This window comes from Bombus bifarius, unplaced genomic scaffold (assembly GCF_011952205.1).
Source record: "Bombus bifarius isolate JDL3187 unplaced genomic scaffold, Bbif_JDL3187 scf7180000008178, whole genome shotgun sequence".
In the NCBI taxonomy this organism is placed as follows: domain Eukaryota; kingdom Metazoa; phylum Arthropoda; class Insecta; order Hymenoptera; family Apidae; genus Bombus; species Bombus bifarius.
The window spans coordinates 1,798,922-1,811,930 of NW_022884495.1; the positions used below are offsets into that span (position 1 = coordinate 1,798,922).

The window sequence follows — 13,009 nt, forward strand, 5'->3', positions numbered from 1 at the left end:
CGAGAGTCACTGTAATTATTAATAGCTAATACAATTTTGTTATTACAATTTGCTCGTCGCTCTCCTACTAAGAAGAAGATGAAAGACGTTGAAAGTTTTGTACAGTCTTAATTCAATGATTTGGGACTTCCGTAAACGGCGTCTTTTCTTTTCTTTTGTGAAAATTCTTGTTTATTAGCATCAAAAGAATCTTTTTACATAATTAGATACGACATATATACATACACGTTACGTTAAAAATCTTCGAACTTACGAAGAGACTGAAGTAATGAGCACGATATAACGTGGCCTTGAGATTCGTTTCGTAATTTAAGCAAAAGAATCAAAATGCCAGGTTCGACTATATATCCCTATGCTAGCAAGTATTTCTGAGTCGATCACGAGTGACTCAGCAATACTATTCTTCGCGACTATCCGTGCTATTTTCGTACGAATCGAGTCGCGAACAATCTTCTAACGCATAGTCATTAGTAGATTTATTCATATAACTCAAACGTATTAATGTTAACTATCAAACGCAAAGATAATTGTATAGAAGAGTATAAATCAGTGTTAACAGTATCGTTAATTATCATTAATAACCGAAACTCTTTACAAATATTTCACACCGATGTACGATACACTCTCTAACATTTATCTTCAACTTTTGATTTCTAGCTATGTATTGCACATCTATGTAAAATCAACGAATATTTAATATTTCACAGCAACACTTCCAACGATGGAAAATTTCACACTTTAATCGTGAGACGTTTCTTAATACCTACGTTTCTATTAATTACCTTTATATTTATTTAAACATTCGTCTTTTCCCTAACGTTTTGTCCCTTCCATTCCAACTTGTAATTGACAGATAATATTTTCACTATTTTTGCCTTTTATAAATTTATACCTTTTCAATATAATATTATGATCGCGATATCGTCGTAAATACGAATTTTAATATTATATTATAAACGTAAATTTATAAAATTCTCTATTAACTGATTTGTTCGTTCAATGCGCGTGATTGGACAAATAAATACGATCAGTCTTCATTTCACTACAAATTAAGAGGGCAATTACGTTCGTCGCTACCGTCCGAACATTCTAAGAACCCGTTGCATATTCGAGATTTCGGTAGACATTCGCCTAAAGGACATCGATGACCTTTACACGAAGCGATCGAGGATCGGATATCTTCCCTGGAAATCGCATACTCGATCCAAGGAAGATAGTGGTGTACTTTCGTGTAGACTCCAGGTCTTCCAGGTCTCGCGCAACCATATCCATTTGAAGTGATGCCTGGAAAGAAGGACCAATTAATACCTGAACAGTATGACAAGGCTACTAAGTACAGATCAATATTTCAAGATGGTAAAGATATGCTGTTTGATAATAATATATCTTTTCTTCTTTTTACCGTGCAGAGTGTACTTGTTGTCTGATCCTGAGCAAACCAACGGCCCACCACTGTCTCCCAAGCAAGCGTCTCTTCCACCATCCTTTAAACCTGCGCAAAGCATTCCTGACGTTATCCTGTACAATGGAAGAAACAAAGTTTTCCTTCGACACTCCTCCGTGGAGATTACCGGAAGTTGCACTTCTTGCAGGGTATCCGCTGCTCAGAGGAAACATATTTTTTTATATTTTTGGTATATCGTTATAGACCAGTGTATCTTTACGTGGCTAGTTTTTCTTTTGTTTTTACGAATACCTGACAAATAATCGTAACTTACGAAATATTCTTCCGATCTCGAATAACTGTCCCCATCCGGTAACGGTGCACGTAGTGCCACTTTTTGGTTCTGACTCTGGAAGACACACTGGTCGAACGTAGTCGCTGAATGTGACTGGTTCTTCGAGCCTCAGCATCGCTATGTCGTTTATGAATCCGTTATCGATGTAATCAGGATGCAGGGATATGTGATCTAAACGTAGCACTTGCTCGTACGGGCTCGGGAAGCTTCCTCTGCGAGTCGCTCCGATTCTTGCGACCCAATACTCGTCCTGAGCACTGCGACAGATATTGGAATACACCATCAGGTTGTTGCATCAATTTTTCCAACTCCATAAAATGTTTGTATATTTTCCAGTGTATCGATTAGCCTGATCTTAATGTTAAAACTTGAATCGCCCTTTCGTATCTTTCGTTTTAATGTACCCTCTTTATTATATTTCGCTTTTCGATATTTTTTCTTTCGATCGATCTAATTACTTTTATTTGTGTTAACAGTACACTATTACTTACTGATAGAAACAATGTGCGGCAGATAAAATCCATCTTTCGTTAATCAGAGCTCCACCACATTGATAATCGCCTTCCTTGTACAGAGCTACTTGCCATGGCCAGCTTCCAGCCGATGAACTTCCACCTCCGACTATCCTGCAACGTCGTGAAACATTCGATCTGTTTCAATGTATACATCTTAAATAAGTAGTTCGTTTTATCAATGCATTACGTTTATATATTGTAATGTACAATTAATAGATTTGTATGCATTTACGAGAAATTTGAAACTGTGAAACTCCACGGAATGCACATAGTATGCGAATTTGCACGAATATCCGTAGTCTAGTGACAGCTACGAGATTATAAAATTGTTTATTTTTTAAATGAAAATTGAAATACAGTCGACAGTAATTCTTTTAAATCGATAGTTACGTCTAAGAGTCTTTTGAATTAATGTCTCTTGAAAATAGAGACCAAATCTATCAACGCATTTAAATTTTCATTTCGCGACTAAAACACCTTTCAAGTTACTTAACACGAGTTGGTCTAATCTTTTACTAAACCGAACAAAAAGCTACGTTGATAATTTCAAAAATATAAAATTTCATTAGAAACGAAAGGAGTACAATGGTATAACAAATTTCTCATCGTAATGCAAAACTGCTTAATTCTAAATAACGATATTATTATTAATATCCGATCGTTTCCAATTACAGGTAAAGCACGTTTCACAGTAATCACTATCCCTCGACGAAATTTAAGAATGATCCTAAACTACTGAAAAGTACCGTTAAAAAAGGAAGACGACAGTCTTTTTCCGGCGGAGCTAACTTAATATTCTCACGAGTTTCGATAAAAATTTACGAGCGTATATATCACAGCAGGTATAGTTACTTATCTCGAACGACGACGATGACCATAACGATCGCGATCATACTAATTTTATGCACATCTTTTTTAATATCGTTTTGCCATCGATACATCGCTATTATGGAGGCACAGAGGTCATTATCCTCGAATGCATTTGTATACAAATAGTTTTGTAAATGATCCGGTCGGCATATAATTATGAGAAACTGGTTCAGTGAGTGTACCTGGCCTGGGATGGGGCCTGAGTTCTTATCCCACATTCAAGGTTCTTGCACTTGACCCTGAGGATCTCGCCAGTCGGACACTCGGAAGGCTTGAAAGTCAAGATCGTTTTATCGAAAGGTTTCTCGTTGTACGAGAGTGTGTAGTACGATCTCACAGACATTGGATTTTCGTCCAACACCTTCTCCACGGTTTCGTAATCTCTGAAAGTTGTCGTACATATTGGTCACATTTGAAACGAATCTGAAATTGCACTTACAAATTGCAAGAATCTAATGAAACATCAGCACGTTGTTTGCGACGCTAGAAGTATTTTTACCAATAATTGAGGAATTCTTTTCATTAGTAAAATTTCAGATCTACATCGAATCTTCCAAATAAATTCTCGCTTTTCTATGTATCGTACGGCAAAATCTTTTAACCGCAGCAGGCGATATTTCATCCAATAAATAAACCGAATACTTACTGGTATGTAATTGCCTTGCAAACAGCTCTACCAAGATCCTCGATAGACCAAACAGTTTGTCTCTCTTGCAGAAGATCATCCATTCCAGTCAAACACAATTTCCCCCATTTTCCATTTTTCCTGATATTTAAATAACCCTTCTCGTTATAATTATTCACTTCTTTCTTCAAATTCATTATCGACGTTTTATCGTCGTTTTTCGCATTTACGTGGATCGAGTTCCCACGCGTCAACATGTGTTTCACGTTCGGCGATATTTCTCTTCCGGAAACGAGAGTCGTAGTAGCGTTGCTGTGTTCGCGATTCTCGAAAAATGTTCCACCTTCCTCGATCACAGACTCGTCCTTGGCTCTTATCACTTTCTCTAATCGTATATCATCTTTAAACGCGTGTAAAGTCGTCGACTCGAAGATGGACGATTCCACCGCTTCTTGATCATACAGGGCGTCCTTGTTAGTGGTGGATTCTATCTCTGAAAACTGCCCTTCGAACGATGGATGTGCATCTTTGGTTACGCTGATCTCGGAATTAATGTCCTTCCTGGCAAGGTTACTCGTTTCATCGTAATTTAACGCCGAATCGTCTTCTATCAGCGCCGCGCACTTCTTCTCGTCCTCTCCGCCTGGACAGTCGGTGTAGCCGTTGCAAACTTTGTCTTGGTTTATGCAGGTTCGACTGTTGCCGCAGACGTATTGGCCTTCTTGGCACCAATCTATCGAGTTAGAAAATTATCGATAAATCTTTACCAAGTACAGAATCAACTAGGATTTTGTTAGCGTGAATTGTTATATTTCTAACGAGTTTATTAATTACTGTATTTTCGAACATGTTAATCCTGCCATAGTCCTCGAATTTTTATCGCAATCTCGTCCTCGTTTTAGTAAACGAGCACGCCTTCAATGCGTTAAGAAAATATTTCACGTACAATTGAACAGTTACGTATATCGCTAACGACTTCTTTAACTTTCCTCGAATCGAGTGACATTTTCCAACGACAGGAAAACACGATTGAAAGATCGACCGATAAATACCACAATCCGTTTCGTCCGAATAATCCCAACAATCCGCCACACCGTCGCAAAGTTTCTCGTGTAAGAGTTGCGCTTTTAGAAAGTCGGCGCACGTGCAGTTCGCTTCGTCCTCCGAATTCGGGCATTCACCTAACATATTGCACCTGCCGCTGGAAGGCAAGCATTTTCCGTCTTTGCATAGGAAACCGAGACAGTGATCTGCAAAAACGCGTTGTATAACGTTATCGAGAGACCACAAAAAATAAACTTGCATACTGTTTCATTAAGATAGAAAGAATATATCAGAAATATATCAGAACGATAGATACCACCCTCTCGATAGGAAATCAAATAGGATAGCAAATCTCAAGGAAATAATTACCAGCTTCCAAATTCTCTTCGGTGCTAGAGATCATCTTATCGGTGCGATCCTCCATTTTGTTCAATATCTTGGTCAATATCTCAACGCCGTCGCGAGTCATCGTAAATGCCGCGCTCGAATTCATCAAGGTCTGGTTTCCGGTCGCGATATCAGCGATTTGCTTCAATTTCTCAAAATTCGGCAACGGCCTATGATCGTCCGGCGGTTTCGATTTTACGTTCGACGTATGCGATTTTAACGCGTCGACACTCGGCCTGGAACTATTTTTGCTATGCACAGGCTCGTTCTCCGTTCCGATATCCGCCAACTCCTTCAATTTCTCCAAAAGAGATTTATTCTCCTCCATCGTAGAGATCTTTCTGTCGGACGTTTGCACATCGCTGGACGTTAAAGACGGAGCCTTGTTCGAAGTCTCATCTCTGAAAGATCTATTTTCTTCTTTTCCTCCGTCGTTGGGAGCAGACAATTCTTTCGGTGCTGATGCTTCCGAAGTGAACGTCTCGTCAGCATTCTGATGGGACTCTGAACGAATTATCGGAAGCGAGGTTGAATTGGTAACGACAAATTTCAACACGACTGGGTTTCCTTTAAAGTTCGACGACACTTTAGTGCTAATCGACGTCACGACTTCAACGATTTGCTCGACTCTAGGATGCTCGTTATGCAAATCTCCCTCCCTGTTCCTCTCGTTCTCCGCCGAATGAAACCTAACGGAGTCGCCGTGATTAAACGAATTGCGTTTCGTCGCGTTTCTCTGTCGATTGTGGACACCGAACAATTGTTCCAAGAGCAGGCTGTCGTCAGTGGAGCTTCTGTCTGTGTTAGGCTTCTCGTCGATTCTCATCGTCTTCTCCCCTTCTATCTTAGGTCTTGGTCTGACAGGTCTTCCAATTCCTGTATTACTTTTAGCAGGCGCCAGAGTGACCAAATTCTCCACCACGTACGCCTTCAAAGTGTCGTTGTAAGTCTTCTTTCTAGTTTCCAGGGAATTGTACGGCCGATTCAAGGTTCCGTTGAAAGGCCGGTTGTCTTCACCTTTCGTCGCCGATTTGTTCCCCGTCGAGTCAGAATCTCCCTCGACCTCCCCAGGTGTGTGCTTCAAGGTATCAATCTCGATGAACGTAGAATTTCTTGAAATATTAGACGTCAACCTTCCCGGAGCCCCTTTATTCTCCTCCTTTTTCACGACTAATTTATCTATATTATTGTACAATGGATGTATCATCTCCGAGTAGACTTCCGTCGTTCCTAACTTCAGAAGCTTCTCATCGTCTATTACACTTTCGGTATTCGATTCGGTTGATCTTGCGTATTCTTCGATCTTTGCATTTTCAAGAGAAATATCTGCCTCGGAATCGCTGTTCTTCTTCACGAAAGTCTCTAGCTCGATGATTTCCTTCAAATTTTCTTTAACTGGTAGCACCTTCGTTCCTTCTTCTTCATTCTCTTTGACCGGTAGCGCTTTAATTGCCCCTTCCTGATCCCCTTTGTTCTCTGTGATCAATTCACTGGTTTCTTCGGTGAATCTTTCCTCCTGATTCATTATACTATCCGTCACGGTGTTGATTACCTGCTTCAAAGAGCCTTCTTTGTCAGCCTCGGTGTAATCAACGACAGAAGTAATTTTGTCCACGGGAATCGTGTGTCTGAATGGCTTCGGAGTTCCAGAACTTTCGATCAAACTTGGTCTCATGCCAGCTCCATTCAGGTCGGGCGTCTTGTAACTGGTGTACACAGGTTCTTGCACGTTCTTATCGACTTTCCTGTCCTGCAGAGCGTTACTCTCTTGCTTCACCATAGCCTGAACATTCGAGTACCGATTTCTGGCTTCCAAATCCACGTCCACGTCCGGGACAGGCTCTGCCACTCCAACTCCGGACACTTTTGTCGTCGATTCTTCGTCGAAATCTGCCCCCGGCGGACTCTGCGCGTGCCACTTCGGAGTACTGGAAACCATCGAAGGCAAGAAATTGTCCGAAGCCCCTATCACGGTGGTTTGACCTAACTTCTTTCTATTCATCTTCGTGGAATCGCTAGAACTCTTAACGTCGTCTTGCTCTTTGCTAACAGGACCATCGGCGGGTCCACCGTCTGTCATCGTGTACGTCATCTGAGATGCAGGGATCCTCCAACCTGTTTCGTTCTCGCTCGTCGATCGATGAGGTTTCGTGGAAGAAAATTCCAAAGGCTGGGAAGAGGAGAGGCCAAAAGGCTGAGAAGAAGTTCGAAGCTTGATATCGTAAGTTTCCGGTGGTAACTGGCCAGAAACTTCTATATCCGGCCTCTGATCGTCTAAACTGACCGGGGAAGCTTCCGTGAAGATCTGCCCACCTTCTAACAATCCTGGAATCTTATTCTTAAACTTGCCGTTTACCCTGAAATTCACCATTTCCTGAGGAACGATTCTATCGCGTGGAAAATCAGTGTCGCTGATGTCCAACGTGCTCATTCCTGGAACACCTATATACGAATTTAATATCACCGCTGGCTCGGGAGATTTCGTGCTGGTTGTCGAAGACTGTGCAACCTTCGCGTGAACGCCATATTGAGGACTCTTTACGGCTGTACCGGAGACAACGTCTCCCAGATTCGTATTGCTGTAATTCACTTTATAGTTGGTTTCGCTTTTGTAATTTGGCTTTTGAGCGTTGTCCGGCAATAATTTTAATTCCGTATTGATGTATCCAGGTATGATAGGCTTCCACGGAGAAGTTTCGAAGCTTGGATTGCGGAAATCCTTGAACAGATCGTCGTTTCCGACTTCGGGCGTGGAAGCTGTGGATGTGGTGGCCTTTTTCGACCAAGACGATTCATCGTGCACGGTGTAATTAACTTTCTTGTCTGTTTCGTTGGTGGTTTCAGCGACACCCGCCATTGTTTCGGTACTGTCTTCTACGGTGGTCGGTTTCATCGTAGTTTGTTCTTGAGGTAACGACGCTTTGGTATTGTTTTTCGTTTCTGACTGAGCCTTTGCAGGCTGTTGAACGGAGATCGTTTTGTTCGAGGAAGTGATGTTCACTTTCGTCGCTTTATAGGTGCCTTGGATCGTCGGTATGTTACTGAAGTCGATGTCTGGCTCCGTGGACTCGATTTTCGTTGGTTTGGATTTCGGCTTCGAGCTGGTGATCAAAGAGCTGTTTCTGTTGGGTCGAAGCAAGCCGTTCTTCGTGATCATTGCGTTCTTTTGCTGAACCTGCTTTTGACTCCCTGGCAACTCCTGATTTATTCCTAGATGTAGAGGAAACGGATATTTCGTGAATGTGTTTATATGCGCGAACGTGTGCGCTGTCTCGTTATAGCGACGATAATTCTCGAAATGAGTGTTTTATATTTTTTTTTTATTCTTAAACCGTAAACTTTGATTCGTCTTAATTTTTTTTATTTAATTATCGTATGTATATTTCACGCGAGCATTGTAATTTTCAATATTGACTGAAATATTCGTACGAGAGATGCAGCTTGAATTTTATTAAAAAGAATCTTGATATTTCATGAATAATAGCCAAACGATTAAATTGGAAATCGTATAATTACCATGTTACTGTTTTATCACGATTAATCTTTACTATCCAGCGGATACTCACTTTTTACCGATATGCTAGTGAGGTCCAGTTCCATATCCTTGAACAAGGAGGACGATGAGTACGTCTCCTTCGCGATAATGTCTTCGATTGTGTCCTCGACGTTCGTGATCGATCGCGGTATCTTTCTTCTGTCCAGATATATCCTGAAGAACACCTTTAGAATACCGCTTTCGAATTTGTCTATGATCGTTTGTTTGTAAGCTGCGCCGAACACGCTTCTTCTAAATAGTACTTCGAACTGAAAATTACCAAGGAATTTTCAATTATTGGTTCTTTTATTTGCAAAAGATAATTTACATAATCTTCGCAGGATAGAATTCTATTTATATGAACTTATCGAGGAACAAACAATTTACGACTCGAGTTTCATCGAGTACTCGTAGATAATCTTTAAGAGATCAGGAAACGGAATTTATACTAATTTCTATAAACGGAGTTCATGTAAACGGAGTTCTAGAAATTACTATAACAATTCTCATCCTTACTATATTCTTATATTTTCGTTCCTTTTCACGGAACACCATACTGGTATTCAGCTTCAACATCGGATTATATTTCTCACCCTTAGACACCCTGAACATGCAGGAGAATCCAACGATCGCTGTAAATATTATCGCAACGAACGTTACTGATATTCATTTTCTCATTAGCAATTAATTTTGTTACAAACGAAGAGAAATTATGTTTTTTCGAATTTTACATTCCATCGGCGCTTACCATTTTTCGAATCCGTCCGAAGGGCTGAAAAACAAAATTCATTCGTTCATAAACATCTTTCGGTTCGATCGATATTTAATGCAATTGTTCTTACGATAGATCGCTACGAGTAACATAAACACGCCAACGAACCTCCCATCCATAGCGCAAGTCCTGCAATCGCGAACACCGCGATTAATACCAACATAGCAGAGATGATTAACATCGCACTGCCGACTTTCCATGTACTGTTGCCCCTTTGTTTCTTCGTGTGTTCAGGTGAGACTCTGGACCACGTGGACCGCGGTGGTAAATAATAATCATTCTGCAATCGAAGAAGAAAACATAATTTAACAGCTATGCACCATAGTATCGATAACGAGCATTTTCATAAAAGCGGATGATACGATATCAATAAGATGTTACGTCCGCCAACGCATTTGCGGCTTATTAAGCGCAGCCAGCTGTTTCCTCGATACCACGTATTTAAGTAGAACTTATTTATCGAGCAACTGGTCGCTGTTATTCGACGATTCGATAATCGGAACGCGTAATAAATTTAGTCAGCATCGTACAGCAACACGTAGTAACGGTATTGGAGTCGAGAAGGAATGTCAAAAAAAAAAAGAAAAAGAAGAAAAAGAAACAGGAGAATGTTTCCAAAGTTAAGCACGGCGAAACAAACCATGAAAACTTAGCGCTATATCGCTTCTTTCGACGATCCAGCGAATGTGATATGATAATTGGAATAGTCGTGTGCGAGTCAATAACGATGATTTAATATGATTTTGATCATAGTGCTGGATCCTCGATATTACAAGTGCTACAACAATCGTCTAAAACGTTGCTCATCAATTTTTCTGCATTCTCATTTCGATAGATTGTGTAATTTGTTAGGAATATTGGCTTCTATCTGTGTCGAAGGTACATCGTGAGAAACACTACGAGTTCGCTGTAATCGTTATTACTATTATTATGATTCTATTCGCCAGAAATAAGCGTTGTCTGTCAAGGTCATTCGAAGATCATGAAACAGTACAAAGCGCGTACTAATATTCATTTGGATTTCTATTCCATCCGTGCCATTTTGCACAGCACCGCTTGGTACATTAAGTTTACGATATAACGCCTGATATAATCGTTACCTTTGCTCGTCGTACATTATCGTTAATCGTTTATAATAAGAGCTAGAACGTTCCGTTTAGAGAAACGATGATGATTTTGAGAATATACAACTTGTCTGTAAAGATCGATTTAAAAGTACCTCGGTAATACCACGGTTAGCGTGTTTCGACGAAAAGAGAAGAAAGAGAAGAAACGATACGAAACTCTATTCAGGACACTATACTATTTCATTCGTAGAAATTTACACGACTCATCGTGTATAAGAAGCGTTAAAAATGTGATCAGGTTACGAACGTACATTCCAATTGCGAGGAAATAAAATTTATGCGTACGCTGGCATACATAATCGAAGTCAAGGCAAAGAAAAAAGCAGTTGGCTCGGTCAGTGGACCAACCAGCCAGCTTCGCGTTATTCTTACCAAAGTCTGAAGAATGGAAAAACGCATCCGTGCAATGGAACATGCTGTAACGTTCGTCACGGTCCGTTGCGACGCGGGATTTATCACAGAAACCATGCGTGAAATCACCGAATCAATGTTCGATACACGCGAGAAAAAAAGGAAAAACGTCTCGAAGAACACGTTTCGGGTTAATTATTTACACTTGGCCACGATAATGATTGTTCAAAGAGATTGCGATATTTCTCTTTTCACCCGTCTGTCGCTATTTTACTGTCTATACGTGCAACAATCGTAGTCTGTTATTTCCATAAGCGATAGAAATTGTAGTTAAATATAAAGAATCAACTTGCAATTAGAACGGGAAAAATGCATGCAAGTGTCGCGACGATCGATCAATTGTTGATTAATTGGCCTATCCGGCCAACGATGTGTTAAGTACACGTGTGGGTACGCGTACGAGATGTCGAAGGTCGCGTCTATAGAAATAGCTTTTAACATCTGTCACGATCTCGCGGTGATTCAACGCAGCTTGACGCTGATGCGAAGTTAACGACTTGATCGAGGGTGAAAAATAATTTCACGCTCACGGAGTACGATAGAAACTTCATGGCCGTGCGGGATGGACAAGTCAATGTGTACGCCGAGGTCGTTGCCTTTAAAAACGGGCAACCGAATCCCCGAACAGCACGCTCTGACGCAATCTGAATATCATTATCCCATAGGATACGTTCGATCCTTTGTTTTCGTTCAATACTATCAACCGCATACGGCGGCTACGAATTGGTCGATGGTAGCAGCGAGAGAAAACGTGACTGTCAATTTCAATTTTTAATTTCCTCCGATGATTCATTCGGATGACGTCTCTGATAATTCGCGACGGCTATCGTAAATCAAATCCTACAATTCCGATTTTACGTTATCCGACTAGAAGCGAGAAGCACAGGTGTAAGAAGGTTTGTTCTAGCCCTCGTTTGTCTCTCGCGTCCATTTAACGAAGAAAGTTTCTCAGGTGATTTCGAGCCAGTTCTTCAGCAAGTTACGAAGGCCAATGTTCGAACACGCCGTTGAAAGACGATCCCTTTGTCCCTTTGTTGCTTGTCTTCCGTGTCAGGGGACAAGAAATCAATCCTCGATGATTCCAGGTTCGTCTTGCAAGATCGAAGGATCTTATTATCGACCAAAGTCTTGGAAGATCGAACCGAACGCTTTTCCCAATACCATGGCAAAATCCTGTCCAACAAATTACGCTATCGCGTTACCGATGGACGTAATCAAACATATCAGGGTGGTTTTCACGAAACGTCGCGACGATAACGCGTGTCGATAAGCGAGCGATCCGACCGCTAACGCTATCTCACCTGGTCGATCGCTGCAGGCTCTGTGTTGACTAAAATCGCGTATCGAGCACAGGATCGAATGCCAGGCGTCGCGTGTACGATTAGATTGCCGGTTTGTTCGGCGAGTCGAATTGAAAATCCCGAGGCGGGGGGGAATGCCGCGTTGCTGGATGCACCGTTAAGGGTTCATCCGATGTGGTGATTCGGTGGGAAGTATCGTGCAACCATTCTGTCTGCTCTTTTTTCGGAACAACGACCGCGCTAACTGCACGCGTGTTAACGCCGCGCGAGTCATCAAGATGGTCACGTATACGAAGCCACGCTTCGAGGCACAAGTTTGGAGAGAATCGCGATGCACAAGCTCTGCGATGCTCTGCTTTCGCACGCGAAGCGACGAGAATTTTCCGCTTTAGCGGACGATCTGCTCTCGCGAACGTTCTTGCGATTTCGACGAGGACGAAATATTTCCTCGTCTTGTCGACGCACAGTTCACGCAATTTGCCACGCTTTTCCGGTAAAAGATCACGATATTCGGCCATTCGTGGAACAATTTCTCCGAAACGCGTTGACCCAGACGCGCGAATGAAATCCGACAGCTCCGAGGGAAAATTGGTTCGAACGCGTGTGAACGACAAAGAGAGAAATTAATTATTTACCTTTTCGTCTCGTTGATGTTTCGCTTTGCCATCGTGTCAATTTCGCGG

The 13,009-nt window shown here is 41.4% G+C and overlaps 1 protein-coding gene across 1 annotated transcript in view; it reads right to left on the reverse strand.

Moving 5' to 3' along the window:
- Positions 1-400: 400 nt before the first annotated feature.
- The window catches only part of LOC117209488, a 33,022-nt gene continuing 20,413 nt past the window's right edge, over positions 401-13,009 (reverse strand). The window contains exons 2-13 of the mRNA XM_033451573.1: positions 9,596-9,767; positions 9,464-9,487; positions 9,232-9,347; positions 8,747-8,984; positions 5,163-8,390; positions 4,802-4,999; positions 3,771-4,482; positions 3,307-3,507; positions 2,231-2,365; positions 1,719-1,996; positions 1,403-1,600; positions 401-1,284 (exon numbers count right to left, since the gene is read on the reverse strand). Of these exons, the coding sequence (XP_033307464.1) occupies positions 1,043-1,284; positions 1,403-1,600; positions 1,719-1,996; positions 2,231-2,365; positions 3,307-3,507; positions 3,771-4,482; positions 4,802-4,999; positions 5,163-8,390; positions 8,747-8,984; positions 9,232-9,347; positions 9,464-9,487; positions 9,596-9,767 (5,742 nt within the window). The 3' untranslated portion in view covers positions 401-1,042. The remainder of the gene's footprint in view (positions 1,285-1,402; positions 1,601-1,718; positions 1,997-2,230; positions 2,366-3,306; positions 3,508-3,770; positions 4,483-4,801; positions 5,000-5,162; positions 8,391-8,746; positions 8,985-9,231; positions 9,348-9,463; positions 9,488-9,595; positions 9,768-13,009) is intronic.